Source organism: Balaenoptera acutorostrata, chromosome 14 (assembly GCF_949987535.1).
Source record: "Balaenoptera acutorostrata chromosome 14, mBalAcu1.1, whole genome shotgun sequence".
NCBI classification, from domain to species: Eukaryota; Metazoa; Chordata; class Mammalia; order Artiodactyla; family Balaenopteridae; genus Balaenoptera; species Balaenoptera acutorostrata.
The window spans coordinates 9,271,414-9,287,327 of record NC_080077.1 but is presented as its reverse complement, the minus strand read 5'-3'; the positions used below and the strand labels follow the sequence as shown (position 1 = coordinate 9,287,327).

Below are 15,914 nucleotides of genomic sequence, written 5' to 3'. Positions count from 1 at the left end.
TAAAGTCTATTTTATCTGATATGAGTATAGCTACTCCAGCTTTCTTTTGATTTCCATTTGCATGGAATATCTTTTTCCATCCCCTCACTTTCATTCTGTATGTGTCCCTAGGTCTAAAGTGGGTCTCTTGTGGACAGCATATATATGGGTCTTGTTTTTGTATCCATTCAGCAAGCCTGTGTCTTTTAGCTGGAGCATTTAATCCATTCACGTTTAAGGTAATTATTGATATGTATGTTCCTATGACCATTTTCTTAATTGTTTTGGGTTTCTTTTTGTAGGTCCTTTTCTTCTCTTGTGTTTCCCACTTAGAGAAGTTCCTTTAACATTTGTTGTAGAGCTGGTTTGGTGGTGCTGAATTCTCTTAGCTTTTGCTTGTCTGTAAAGCTTTGGATTTCTCCATCAAATCTAAATGAGATTCTTGCCGGGTAGAGTAATCTTGGTTGTAGGTTCTTCCCTTTCATCACTTTAAGTATATCATGCCACTCCCTTCTGGCTTGTAGAGTTTCTGCTGAGAAATCAGCTGTTAACCTTACGGGAGTTCCCTTGTATGTTATTTGTCGTTTTTCCCTTGGTGCTTTCAATAATTTTTCTTTGTCTTTAATTTTTGCCAATTTGATTACTATGTGTCTCGGCGTGCTTCTCCTTGGGTTTATCCTGTATGGGACTCTGTGCTTCCTGGACTTGGGTGGCTATTTCCTTTCCCATGTTAGGGAAGTTTTCGACTATAATCTCTTCACATATTTTGTCTGGTCCTTTCTCTCTCTCTTCTCCTTCTGGGACCCCTATAATGCGAATGTTGTTGCGTTTAATGTTGTCCCAGAGGTCTCTTAGGCTGTCTTCATTTCTTTTCATTCTTTTTTCTTTAGTCTGTTCCGCAGCAGTGAATTCCACCATTCTGTCTTCCAGGTCACTTATCCGATCTTCTGCCTCAGTTTTTCTACTATTGATTCCTTCTAGTGTAGTTTTCATTTCAGTTATTGTATTGGTCATCTCTGTTTGTTTGTTCTTTAATTCTTCTAGGTCTTTGTTAATCATTTCTTGCATCTTCTCAATCTTTGCCTCCATTCTTATTCCGAGGTCCTGGATCATCTTCACTCTCATTATTCTGAATTCTTTTTCTGGAAGGTTGCCTATCTCCACTTCATTTAGTTGTTTTTCTGGGGTTTTTTCTTGTTCCTTCATCTGGTATATAGCCCTCTGCCTTTTCATCTTGTCTGTCTTTCTGTAAATGTGGTTTCTATTCCAAAGGCTGCAGGACTGTAGTTTTTCTTGCTTCTTCTGTCTGCGCTCTGGTGGTTGAGGCTATCTAAGAGGCTTGATGGGAGGCTCTGGAGGTGGGTAGAGCTGACTGTTCAAGATTGCATCTTTTGAATAAGCCTGTGTATAACCATGCATACGTGTCTTTAGTTATTATCTTACTAGCATGTTTTGAGAATTAAGAACTGGAGAATAACACGATAAAATATATTAAGTCATTATTAAACTCCATTATCTTTGCAGTGGTGTTGTAGATGTTTCATGTGTGTAGTTGTTTCCCTGCATAGTTAGGTAGTAGCCAAGTGACAGTTGATTGCTGGGAGTGTCCCGACCTTCTCGCCCTCTCTTCCTGCCCCCTAGGTGTTTGACATTGATTTTTAAAACAAAATAAGTATGGTTATTTTATAATATTATATTAGTTTCAGGTGTACAGCATAGTGATTCAGTATTTTTATATATTATATTCCATATAAAGTTATTATAAATTAATGGCTGTATTTCCCTGAGCTGTACAATATATCCTTATTGCTTATCTATTTTATACATAGTAGTTTGTATCTCATAGTCCCCTACCCTTCTTTTGCCCCTCCCCCTTACCTCTCCCCACTGGTAAATAGTTTGTTTTCTATATCTGTGAGTCTATTTCTGTTTTGTTATACACATTCAGTTGTTTTATTTTTTAGATTCTGCATATAAGTGATAACATACACCATATTTGTGTTTCTCTGTCTGACTTATTTCACTAAGCATAATACTCTCTAGGTCCATCTGAGAGTATCCCTACCTGTAAAGGCAGTCTTGGAAGGCAGATTTGAAGTAACCTCCAGGCAGCTCTTGAAACTAATTAGGAACCAGTTAGAACTCCCTTGATGTTTGTGGGTTGTGCAAAATTCCCCAGGGAAAGGAGTGACTGTAATTAGAGGCAGGTCAGTGTAGTTACTTTCGTCAAAAAGAAGTGTGGAGCTCAGGACCTGTTGCTGTCTGTGGAAAGGAGGCATCAGGGGAGCCCCCGAGCGGTGGCAGCTACCCTCCCTCCACCCCGCGGTGGAGCTGAGCCCAGGACAGCAGGCAGCCGTGTGGGAGCAGACCCTGGGGTGTGCTTCATTTACATCGCCAATCAGCAAAACTCATGTCTATTTCCTTTTCTTCTTCTCAAACCGGCTAACAACTCTGTAGTCAAAAGCTTGGAGTGTTGGGAATATTTTATTCAAAAGTTTCTACTTTGTTTTGTTTTTTTTTTCCTGTTTTGCATTCATCTAACAACATCTATGTATTTTTTCCTAAAATCTACTTTCCGCTTCTCATCTCAGTCTTCTGCCTAACTACTGTATAAATTTTTATCCTTTAGAAAGAAATAGAGCTTAATTTTGAAATTTTCTTATATCCATTTGTTACTGTTAATATGTTTTTTCTTTGTGGATACTTTCTTAGCTTGAGAACTAAAATAGCATTTTCGATACTTTATTGGGATTTTCTAGATTGAGAGAGTACTCATTAAGGTTGGATATAATAACTATAAAAACTCTTAATAATTGATTTAAATTATCTAAAAACCCCAGAGAACTGATGCCTAATATAGTTCACAGTGCGTTAAACCTGCTTATTGTGAGATGTACCATCCATGTAGAAGAATATGTCAGACATAGAGGTGTAGTAAAGAATAATTATGGAGTGAACACCCCGTAACTACCACCCAGATCAAGGCATGGAATATATGGAATATTGCTAGCGTCCCAGCAGTACCACTGTGTGCGCCCTCCCCAGGCACAGTTTCTAACCCTCTCTCCCCTTTCAGGTAACTACTAAAACAAGTGACAAATGCATTTTTATTCCCCCCAATAGTAAATTTTATCTATGTTGGTGGAAAGTAGGAATCAGATAAAACAGAATAACCTGTAGTGAAATAACTTTAGTTAGAAAACAGAATATCTAACTGGGGGCGAGAGGGGCAGCAAGTGCAGCACAGGGGCCTCCTGCATAATAGATGTTCAGTTAACATTTGTTGGTCAATTAATCCAGGAGTGCCTGTAATTAGTACAGAATTTTCTTGATGATGTACAATTCTGTCCCTAAATTGTACTTTCCCAAATTCTCGGGCTCCTAATTTGCCATTAGAACTGGATAGTATGGAAAGTAAGAGTGTGAGGCATCTTACACGTTTACTGTCTCCTAGATTGCTGTCAGGTTATTAGTTCAATCAGGCACATGGATTATTTGCTTTAAGATTGTAATCTCCTAAAAGCAGATTACAGTAGAATTGATAGAATAGAATAGATTTTTCAGTGATTTACTATAGGAATAGTCTGAAAATAAGCTGCAATAAACAGAAGCAGGTTTGGGCCAGAATTCAGAGGTTAGCATTGTTTATTCCTGATGAAAGCCTCCAAGGATGGCTCATGGGCCTGTATTACAGTTTTAGGGTAAAAAACATCATAATGCCAAACTGAGTATTTACTTTCAGTCTGTTATCAAAAACTTTGTATGAATAGTTGCTTTTCTCACCTGATTTTAAAAATTGAGGTGAGATATATGTAACAAAATTTACCATTTTAATCATTTTTAAGTGTACAATTCAACGGCCTTAATAGAAGTACATTCACGTTATTATGCAGCCGTCACCACTGTCCATCTCCAAAAGTTTTCCATCATCCCAAACTGCAACTCTGTACCCATTCAGTAATGACTCCCCCATCTCCCCGCCCCCAGCCCCACAGCCACCATTTCCTCTGTCTCTATGAAGTTGGCTACTCTAGATGCTTCATATAAGTGGAATCATACTTATATGTGTTCGTCCTTCTGTGTCTGGCTTATTCCACTCAGCATAATGTCTTCAAGGTTCATCCATGTTGCAGCATGTGTCAGACAGAATTTCAGTTTTTTTTAAGGCTGAATAGTACTGTATGTTTTTCCACATTTTGTTTACTCATTCATCTGTCTGAGGACACTTGGGTTCCTTCCACCTTTTGGCTATTGTGAATAGTGCTGCTTTGAACATGGATGTGCAAATATCTGTTCTGAGTCCCTGCTTTCAGTTGAATAGTTGCTTTTTAATCTTTTTATACCAAACCCCTTTACTAGTGTTGATTTGACAGTCAGCTTCCCTCAGAAACTAGTTAATCAGTTAGCCTTATTTTCTCATCCTCATGAAAAAGTAAGACAGAAGGGAAGTATCCAACATCACCTATTTCTATTAATGGTAGCACTAAGATAGGCACCAGCCTTTCAGTAATTAGGAGACTATGATAGTGGTTTTTTTGTTGTTAGATTTTTGTATCCATTATCCATTTGAGAAATAATAAAGGAGCATGTCATTTTTCCTTAAATGATCTGCCTTATTTCGTCTCGCATATATGGCACTCTGTAGTTTTAAAAGTTTGATTAAAAACCATTAGCAGCATATATAAAATGAAACACTTTTGTCTGTGCTTTTACTATGGAAATTTATCCTACGTACTTTATTTCAATAGTTATTTAAGGCTTATATTCTGGAGAGTTAGCATATGTCAGTGATTTTTAACCTTTCTGGTTTTAGGGCCCCTTTGTATTCTCAACAATTATTGAAGTCCGAAAAGAGCTTTTGATTATGTGGGTGTTAGCTCTTGATATTTACCATATTAGAAATTAAAACAGAGAAATTAAAAAAAATTACTAATTCATTTAAAAACAATAAACCTATAAATGTTATAAATAATATATTTTTTATGAAAAATGACTATTTTCTGACTAAAAAATTTACTGAAAAGAGTAGCATTATTTTACATTTTGGTAAAATATCTTTAATGCCTGACTTATTGAAAAGATAGTTGAATTCCCGTATATGCTTCTGCATTCAGTGTTACAATATGCTGTTTTTGTTGAAATGTCTGAAGAAAATCTGACCTCACACAGATATGTAGCTGGAAAAGGGAAGAGTATTTTAATAGTCTTTTCAGCTAATCATGAATATTTTTCTTTGATACTGTACTAAAACTCAACAAATGGTAGTTTCTTAAAGGTTAGTAGCAATGTGGAATTTTAAATATATCAGTGACTTTTTTGTACTTGGTTATATTAAAATCCATTTGTCTTTCTTGCACCTTGAATGGCTCTGTCAAGCATAATTGGTATCATCATTCACTGGTCATTTGAAGAATATTACTTCAGCAAATTATGCGAATCTTCCAAATATTGACACACTATGAAATATACTGTCAAAAATTCACATTTATTAATATCACCTTCTCTTGCTTGCAGAGTGTCTTTAAATCTTGGGGAGCTATCAAGCTCCTAGTGATAGATGCTGGTTTTCCCACAATTCTAATTTTAACTTGAAAGCTCTACTTTTATTATCAGCAACAAATACCATCAGTTGTTTTCTTTAAAGTGACAGCTCACTTTGTTCACATTAGAGAAAAATGTCTGCCAAAGACCCAAGCCTAAATGACCATAATTTGTCATTAATTCTTTCCAGTAAACATGACATTTCATGAAAAAGCAGTTTGCTCAGCCCATAACTTAAACTACAGCACAAGTGCTTTTTCTCAGGATTACCGCTGTAGTGCCATAGTCAGCAGAAGTGCTGTGTGTGTATTTACTGTTTGAAACACAGAATATTAAACAACCATGTCCTCAAGGAGTGAGATTTAATAAATTAATAATTTTTAGTGCTGCATTAAGAGCTTTTTTTTGTTTTTAATATTTATTTATTTATTTGGCTGTGCCGGGTCTTCGTTGCGGCGTGCGGGATCTTTAGTTGCGGCATGTAGAATCTAGTTCCCTGACCAGGGATCGAACCTGGGCCCCCTGCATTGGGAGCGCAGAGTCTTAACTGCTGGACCACCAGCGAAGTCCCAAGAACATTCTTAAATGAAGCTGGCATTTTAAAAAATCTGATGAGCACTGGTGCTGGCTGGTGCTGGGCCTTGATCTGTGCCACAGAGCTGGCAGTGTGACCCACTGTTGCTTTCGCACCGTTGATAGAAATTGTCAACGCGGTGAAGAAGACAAATAATGTCTTAGTTTTATTTTGAGAATAATTTTGACATTATAGACCCCTCTCTGTCCAGGACGGTGTGAGGGAACTGATGGTTTACACTCTCGTGTTTAATGTGGGTGCTTTAGTAATCGTGGATTATGCTCTTAAATAGTTTAAACCCTGTGTATATATGGCTGGGTCTTGAGAAGTTGCTTTTGCTTTTCCCCTCTGTGGTGCCGTCCCCAGGCCCAGGTAGGGACTAAGGGAGTATTATACAGTGGCATTAGAATTTCAGGAGGAAGAACATGCATAATTTGAATTGTATAGCATTTGTTTTCACTTTTTCCCCTCGGGTACAAGTGCTTCCTGGGAGAATTTGTTTTGATTTTAGACACATAGGAAGTATATGTCCTGTGACTCATCTGAATTAGGGTATCTCCAGGAAATTATCTGTAGCTGCTGCCTTGCCTCCGCCTGCATCCTCTTACAGACTTTTACTGAGTAACTTGTTTGTGCTAAGCTCCTTGCCAGGGACGAGGAGGGTAGGCCCCCAGCCTCTGGACGCAGCGAGAGGAAGACTGTTGCATGGGTTAGTACGGAGTCTCTGGGAAGCTTCACGGGAGAGGGGGTGTTCGGCGGGGGTTACAGGGGGGTGTGGGCTGGCTGGGCAGAGGAGCAGCAGGCGTGGAGACGTGAAGGAGACGGGGGACTCGGTACCTGGGGACGTGGTTCAGGGAGGCGACGGCTGCAGTGCAGGCTGGACGTGGAGGCTGTGGCAGAAGAGGACGGGTGGAAATCACATCCTAAGGGGTCTTGCTGGGACTTGATCTCATAGGCCAGTGGTTCTCAAAGCTGGTCCCAGACCAGCACTGGTTAGAAATGCAGATACCAAGGCCCAGCCCTTGACCTTCAGTGTCAGGTATTTGGGGGTGGGGCTGGGCTGTCCGTTTCAGCTAGCTCTCGGGGGCACTGCCTGGGTGGGGCGAGAACAGTCCAGGCTCTTGGGGCAGCCTTGAATTTTAGAAAGATCGCTCTGAGGGTCCTTTGGAAGGTGGGGTGGTGCGGGGGAGTTAGGGCTCAAGTTGTCCAGTGTCTTTGCGGGTGTGATGCGGGCCTGGACTGAAGACAGCAGGAAGGAAGAGGGGGTAGGTTTGCTGGAGGTAGATTCTCTAGGACTGTATTGCTAGTAGACGACGTAAAAGCCGAGAAGACAGCTGTGCCTTGCTCTGTGACCTGCCGGCAGTTAAAGGCCTTTGCTGCCTTGTGTCTTCAGGGATTATTTCTTACTGAAAGTGAAAACATCAATTCAGATAACTTGCCTGAGTCTCTTCTGTCTCCTTTTTGAAGATGCCTGCTTAACTCAGGGTGATGACCTCTGGATGGTAAAGGTGCACCTTTCAGGGCTCACAGTCCTAGGAAGGACAGTTTTAGGTATTATTTCATTCACTATGCACAGCTGCTGGCAAATTTAGTAAATGGTACCTGGCACTCAGACTCCTCATGTTGCATGTTGTCTGTAAGTTGGCGAGGAGCACCCTTTTACTATTCAAATTTTACCGATCAGTTGCTCCATTTGATATATGTAGGTGTCCAGATGGGTCTCTGATTTCAGTTACAGTGATTATTATGTTATTATATGATGTTCATATGTTCATGCAAAAAGATGTATTAGAATCTTTATTCTTCAATATTTTAAAGTTCTTTTTTTTATGTCCTATTTTGTTTTACAGATTTGTAAGACTCCAGGGCCTTCAAGCTGTGATTAATCCCATGGTTCCTGAAACGACTGGGAAAACAGACGTTTTGTGTGCCAGTTGAAGAGTGTATGTCTATGTATATTTAAAACCTTCTTTCTGTACATACACATTTACACGAGAAGGCAGGCTCATTCTTGTGTGCACTTGAAGAGTTTTACAACTGATGAAAATTAATTTAAGAATCAGATGGAGCAACTTGACACCACTGGGCTTGGGAGCCCGGGGAGAAAAATACATCACTAATGGCCAGTTTTCCATATGGTCTTCACGGGTAAAGAAGGTTTGCAAAAAGAAGAAAAAAAAACTTGCACAGATCAAGCCTCAAAAATACCTCTCCAGTTTAAAGAAGGAACTAAGTGAGAAGGTGACTGAGGGAGAAGTGTGATTTCAAGCATTGCAGATGGGAGCATGCAGTGCTTTTTGCACTTTATTTTTCAGTGGGTCTGGTGATTTGGACAGAGGTGAAAATTCTGGACTGAAGAGTGGCTCCTACTGTGTGGTTATGACTGGAGGAAAGCCAGTTAGGGTATGATGGGACAAGTTTGAACAGTGAACTGATTCCTTTGCCTTTTTTCAGTTAACTGTATTCCAGAAATTTTAATTTATTACTTCCCTTTTCCTTTCCTATACCTATAGGATAATACCTTAAGGTAGCAGTTGAAACTGATAATTACAAAATAATTATCAAGGAGCATCAGAGTAAAGCTTCTTTCCTTGGACTGTACACGTGGCGTTTGGAGACGGTCTCTGGAGGTGATCAGGAAAGTGCCCATCAGCCGAACGTGGTCACTCCGTAGGGAGACAGTGGGGAAGAAGCTGACTCTCACCTGTGTTTCCGTTTTAAGGGATTCTCTTCTGTGTTGAGTCCAGGAATCTTTGTATATAAGAGGAAGGCTACTTGATGGACTTAATTCTGAGATTAGTTTTTTTCCTTCAAGATGGAAAAGTATGTAATCTTTACGAGCGGAAAGGGAAGAAGTGACTAGGGTGGGAAGGGAGGAGACGCAGCCTGCAGCCCAGCTTGGCTCCCGTTGGCCAGCAGGAGTATTTAGGATTCGCTGGGGGCCCACACTTGGACTCCCTCCCGCGAGAGCTTTAGAGCCTTCTGGCTCTGCTGAGGGGAGGGGCTTTCTCGCCCGGCTCTATGGCACCGAGGGGTGCGTCAGCCTGCAGAGGGGCCCTCCCCGGGGACGCAGCCACCCGCTGGGAAGCCGGGCCGGGCTCTGAAGTTGGAGGTTTCTGGTTCTGAACAGTGGGGAAAGAGTCCTTTTTTCTTCTAAAATTTGGACTGCTGTCTGCACAAACTCTGGTCTGTTTTGCACGGTTTGTGTGCCTTTTTTTCCCTTTATGCAATCTTTTTCAGCTTTAGCAGCAGAGATTTGTCTAGTTGAGAAAACAAGCCAGAGGGTGGCTTCAGAAGGGAGATGATCCCCATGTGTTCTGTCTCTGCATCTGAGCTTTTGAAGAGAAGATTCCAGCTCGAGGGATTCTTAAAGCCTTAAGTTACTTGAAATCTATGTATTTGCAGCCCTTTGTCTCTGGAATCGCATTACACTAAACTGGAATCTCAGGCTGAATAAGAAGAACCAAGTTGAGTGAAAAGAAGAACACTCAGTTTCTTTATCACCACTTGTTAACGATGCTCTTTCTCCAAAGGGTCAGCCCCCTCTTCCTCTGAGGACTTGAAAATAAAAATGGACCCCACGTTGTTTTTAAGCATTACCTTTTCTTAGCAGACTGCCGTCATCTTTTATAGAGGAATTTTTTCACTATGCATTTGGTGGATCTTTATAAAATACTGACCTTCTAATTAGAACCGGGTCAGTCTTAAAAGGGGGTCAGGGAAAACAGCGCAAGCCAACCACAAAAATAACATCGATCTGTCAGTGAAAGCAATTTTTCAGCATTCAGCATTACTTTTTAAGTAAAACGGTTCTTCAGAAAAAAGTATGTATGCAGCGGTGGAGCACGGGCCTGTCCTGTGCAGCGACTCCAACATCCTCTGCCTGTCCTGGAAGGGCCGCGTCCCCAAGAGTGAGAAGGAGAAGCCCGTGTGCAGGAGGCGCTACTACGAGGAGGGCTGGCTGGCCACGGGCAACGGGCGCGGCGTTGTTGGCGTGACCTTCACCTCCAGCCACTGCCGCCGGGACAGGAACACTCCGCAGAGAATCAACTTCAACCTTCGGGGCCACAATAGCGAGGTGAGCGGGCTTCTGCTTCACTTTTGGTCTGGTCACTAGCAGTGGATTTGAGCCCGTCCCGCATGGATTCCAGTTTCTCAGACTTGCTGCCGAGGGAGACTTTTCAAACGTGAACCCTGTCTTGTGTGTGTGTCCCAGTGGGAGACACAGTTCCCGGCGGGCTGTGTCACCTCTCCAGCGTCCCTCGTCCTCCTTTCCCTGCAGTGGGTGGGCTGCCCCTGGCAGGGACACCAGGGCGGCTTTCTGACCAGGTGTGAGGTTGGATGAGACGATCCTAACCTGCTGGTCACGCTCTGAGCCTTTATGGTCGCCTGTATCCATGGCAAAGAGTCACTGCCCCAGTGTCAGACGGGCAGTGCAGGCCATGGAAGTGGTGCTGTCTTGGCCGTGCAGTTCACATCTGCATGCTTTGTGATGGTGTAACACCTAGCTTGTATTCTTGTACTGGGAGGTAAACAAAGGAATTAATTGGACAGAGGTGAAAGGAGTAATTGGACAAGAGTCATGGTTTTTCACATCTATGGGGTATATTCTGTTGAGGACATTATGCTAGGTATACATGCGTATAGATTCCTCTGGGCTTCTGAAACATAACCATGGTCATTATCTTTGAAATGCCTTCAACCAGCATTTAGTGAGCCGTGGGTTTACAAGAAGAGGTGTACTTGCGTAGCGTGTTAACCATATTTGTGCTTCACTGTTCACTAGTTTCTTATGAGGAATCCACCTTAAATTGTCACTAGATGGTTTTTGGTTAGTCGTTGTAAAGGGGAAGAATATTTTTGAAGGGTAGCATATAGTAAAGTGCATTAACCTTACACATACATACGTCTCAGAGATTATTTACATACGCAGTCACCCATGTAACCTTCCCCCAGATCAGGGTGTAGAACATTTCCAGGACCTCTCACAGGTACCTGCTGCCCCTTCCCAGGCCCTACACCCTACTGAGAGGTGACCCAGACTCTGGCTCTGTCATCACAGATCAGTTGCGCCTGTGCTTGAACTTCATGTGAGTGGAATCATTCATTTTATTCTCTTTGTGTCTGGCTTCTTTCACTCAACATTGTGTCTGTGAGATTCATCCCTGTCGTGTGTGCTGTTAGTTTGTTCTTTTTAACTGATGCTAGTTTTCCACTGAAGGAGGACACCACAGTTTTTCCATTCCTCCATTCTTCAAATGGTGGGCATTTGCAATGCTTCCAGTTTCTCGCTGTTTTGGTGAAACCTGCTCTGAACATTCGTATGCGTGCCTTCTTGTGGATCTGTGCACTCATGACAGGTTTCCAGGTTGCAGAGTAGGCATGCATTTAGGTTTAATAGGAATTGCCAGGAACAGTTTTCCAAAGTGATTGTGCCGTTTGATACCCCTACCATCAATGTATGAAAAGTTTCAGTTGTGTAAGAAACTTCTTTTGGATTTGAACTTTTCATATTAAAAAAGGTAGTTTTATGCAAGGAATTTCGGTTTACAGATTGTTCTGTCCTTACTACACACACACACACACACACACACACACACACACCCCTGTAATTTTGAACTGGATGCTCTCTTAAAAGACATATTTTTCTTTTTCTTTTTTTTTTTAATAGATCTTTGTTGGAGTATAATTGCTTCACGATACCGTGTTAGTTTCAAGCGAATCAGCCATATGCATACATATGTCCCCATATCCCCTCCCTCTTGAGCTTCCCTCTCATCCTCCCTATCCCACCCCTATAGGTCATTGCAGAGCACCGAGCTGATCTCCCTGTGCTATGCTGCTGCTTCCCACCAGCCAACTATTTTACATTCGGTAGTGTGTATATGTCCATGCCACTCTCGTTTCACCCCAGCTTCCCCCCACCCCCGACCCCATGTCCTCAAGTCCATTTTCTCTGTCTGCCTCTTTATTCCTGCCCTGCAACTAGGTTCATCAGTACCATTTTTTTTTTTTTTAGATTCCATATATCTGCGTTAGCATACGATATTTGTTTTTCTCTTTCTGACTTACTTCACTCTGTATGACAGACTCTAGGTCCATCCACCTCACTACAAATAACTCTATTTCGTTTCTTTTTATGGCTGAGTAATATTCCATTGTATATATGTGCCACATCTTCTTTATCCATTCATCTGTCTATGGACACTTGGGTTGCTTCCATGTCCTGGCTATTGGAAATAGTGCTGCAGTGAACATTGTGATACATCACTGTTTTTGAATTATGGTTTTCTCAGGGTATATGCCCAGTAGTGGGATTGCTGGGTCATATGCTAGTTCTATTTTTAGTTTTTTAAGGAACCTCCATACTGTTCTCCATAGGGGCTGTATCAATTTACATTACATTCCCACCAACAGTGCAAGAGGGTTCCCTTTTCTCCACACCTTCTCTAGCATTTATTGTTTCTAGCTTTTTTGATAATGGCCATTCTGACTGGCGTGAGGTGATACCTCATTGTAGTTTTGATTTGCATTTCTCTAATAATTAGTGATGTTGAGCATCTTTTCATGTGCCTCTTGGCCATCGGTATGTCTTCCTTGGTGAAATGTCTGTTTAGGTCTTCTGCCCATTTTTTAACTGGATTGTTTGTTTTTTTGATACTGAGCTGCATGAGCCGTTTGTATATTTTGTAGATTAATCTTTAGTCCGTTGTTTCATTTGCAAATCTTTTCTCCCATTCTGAGGGTTGTCTTTTTGTCTTGTTTATGGTTTCCTTTGCTGTGCAAAAGCTTTTAAGTTTAATTAAGTCCCATTTGTTTATTTTTGTTTTTATTTCCATTACTGTAGGAGATGGGTCAAAAAAGATCTTGCTGTGGTTTATGTCAAAGAGTGTTTTTCCTATGTTTTCCTCTAAGAGTTTTATAGTGTCTGGTCTTACATTTAAACCTTTAATCCATTTTGAGTTTATTTTTGTGTATGGTGTTAGGGAGTGTTCTAATTTCATTCTTTTACATGTAACTGTCCAGTTTTCCCAGCACCACTTATTGAAGAGGCTGTCCTTTCTGCATTGTCCCATGTTGTAAATTAGGTGCCCATATGTGCATGGGTTTATCTCTGGGCTTTCTATCCTGTACCATTGATTTATAGTTCTGTTTTTGTGCCAGTACCATACTGTCTTGATTACTGTAGCTTTGTGGTACAGTTTGAAGTTGGGGAGGCTGATTCCTCTAACTCCGTTTTTCTTTGTCAAGATTGCTTTGGCTGTTCGGGGTCTTTTGTGTTTCCATCCGCATTGTAAAATGTTTTGTTCTAATTCTGTGAAGAATGCTGTTGGTAGTTTAATAGGGATTGCATTCAATCTGTAGATTGCTTTGGGTAGGATAGTCATTTTCACAGTATTGATTCTTCCAATCCAAGAACATGGTATATTTCTCCATCTGTTTGTGTCACCTTTGATTTCTTTCATCAGTGTTTTATAGTTTTCTGAGTACAAGTCTTTCACCCCCTTAGGCAGGTTTGTTCCTAGGTATTTTATTCTTTTTGTTGTGATGGTAAATGGGAGTGTTTCCTTAATTTCTCTTTCTGATTTTTTGTTGTTGGTGTATAGGAATGCCAGAGATTTCTGTGAATTAATTTTGTATCCTGCAACCTTACCAAATTCACTGATTAATAATTCTAGTAGTTTTCTGGTGGCATCTTTAGGATTTTCTATGTATAGTATCATGTCATCAGCAAATAGTGACAGTTTTACTTCTTCCTTTCCAGTTCGTATTCCTTTTATTTCTTTTTCTTTTCTGATTGCCGTGGCTAGGACTTCCAAAACTATGTTGAATAATAGTAGTTAGAGTGGACATCCTTGTCTTGTTCCTGATCTTAGTGGAAATGCTTTTTGTTTTTCACCGTTGAGTATGATGCTTGTTGTGGGTTTGTCGTATATGGCCTTTATTATGTTGAGGTAGGTTCCCTCTATGCCCATTTTCTGGAGAGTTTTTACCATAAATGGGTGTTGAATTTTGTCAGAAGCTTTTTCTGCATCTATTGAGATGATCATATAGTTTTTATTCCTTGATTTGTTAGTGTGGTGTATCACATTGATTGATTTGCGAATACTGAAGAATCCTTGCATCCCTGGGATAAGAGATATTTTTCTAATGCTGTGTAACAAATCACCATGGACTTGGTGGCTCACAACACCCACTTCTTATCTCACAGTTCTGTAGGTCTGAAGTCCGGGCTGGGTCCTCTGCATGGGGTCTCATGGTGGCATCAGGGACTGTGAGCTCCTCTGAAGCTGGGGTACCCCTCAGACGCGTTCAGGTTGTTGGCAGAAATCAGTTCCTTGCGGTTGTAGGACTGAGGCCCTCAGCTCCTGGAGGCCGCCCACCACTCCTGCCACATGGCCCTCTCCACAACATGGCCGTTTACATCTTAAAGGCCGGCAGGAGAGCATCTGCTGTAGCTTTGAGTCTGACTTCCCGTCTCTGAAAAAGGGCACATCTGATTAGGTCAGACCTGCCCACACTCCAGGTGAGGGAATCGTACAGGGTGTGCACACCAGGGACTGCTGTCTTAGAACTGTGCCTACCACAGAAGAGGTGATTATAATTCCTGGTGACATGGATATTTCACTACTGAAACTATTTCATGAGATTTTTCCATTTTGTATTTTTACTTTTAATTTCTGTTCTTTTTTTTTAATTGAAGTATAGTTGATTTACAATGTTGTGTTAGTTCCTGATGTACAGCAAAGTGATGCAGTTATATATGCATACATACTTTTTCATATTTTTTTCCATTATGGTTTATTACACGTTATTGTAATCGTTCCCTGTGCTAATTTCTATTCTTAATATTAGAATAGTTCCTATTTATTGAGTGCCTGCCAAGTAGGGTGACCAGCCATCCTGGTTTCCCAGCATGTGTGATTGTCAGTGCTAAAACTGGAAAAGTCACAGGCAAACGGGGATGTTTAGTCATCCTACTGCTAAGGGCCAGACGTAGTACCAGGTTTTCACAGTAGACTCAGGGATAGATATCATTATTCCCATTTTACAGGTCAGAAAGCTAAGGTTTATGGATGCTAACTGGTTTGCCTAGGTTCATACAGCTCGTATGGAGGAGAGCTGGAATGGGATCCCAGAGCTCTGCCATTCTCCTTCAGCGTGCCTTTATTTTCTTAAAGCTTGTGTTAGGTGTAAGTTCTCGGTCCCTTATCCACAGTTGTGAAATCTAAGCGCTCTGAAAATGGAAAGTTTTTGCATGACTCATTTAATGGCAAGACATGAACTGATGTGAGGCTATTTTTTGTTGTCATTCTATCATGTCAGCTGCAGAAATATTTATGTTTTATTATGGGTGCTGCCCAGACCCTGCTGGGGGTGTTATATATTGATGGTGTCTCCTGTTTTCAGACCTAAAATTTCAAAAACTCTGAATTTCAGAACTTACCTAGCTGCAAGGATTTTGAGTACATGATTATGAGCCTGTATCTTCCTTTAAGGGAATCGTGAAAAGCAACCTCTGAAGCGTTTTATGTTTTTTCATTTTCGGGAGGGCTGACGTTTAAGTCATCTCTGTCCATTGCTTAGTTACCTTATCTTCACTGCCCTTCCACTCGAGGAGCCAAGTTCCCCTGCCCCCACCCTGACATACCCTAAAAACTCTAGTCAAGAACTGTCGCAGGATTTTACTGTCTTCTGGCCATGGGATGACCAAACTGCGCACGTCAGATCTCGTGATCTGCTGTTTCACAGCTGAAAAACTTGGGAATGTTTTTCTTCTAGAAAACAATTTATTATGGTTATTATTGATGACATACAG

At 41.2% G+C, this 15,914-nt stretch overlaps 1 protein-coding gene across 4 annotated transcripts in view; it reads left to right on the top strand.

The window, feature by feature from the left end:
- Positions 1–15,914, top strand: part of TULP4 (TUB like protein 4) — a 237,301-nt gene that overhangs the window by 59,634 nt on the left and 161,753 nt on the right. For 3 of the 4 annotated variants that reach the window (XM_057527691.1, XM_057527694.1, XM_057527693.1), the window contains one exon: positions 7,945–10,172. In XM_057527691.1, the coding sequence (XP_057383674.1) occupies positions 9,921–10,172 (252 nt within the window). In that variant the 5' untranslated portion in view covers positions 7,945–9,920. Of the gene's footprint in view, positions 1–6,734; positions 6,804–7,944; positions 10,173–15,914 lie in introns of all 4 variants that reach the window. The other variant, XM_057527692.1, reaches the window with a different exon arrangement.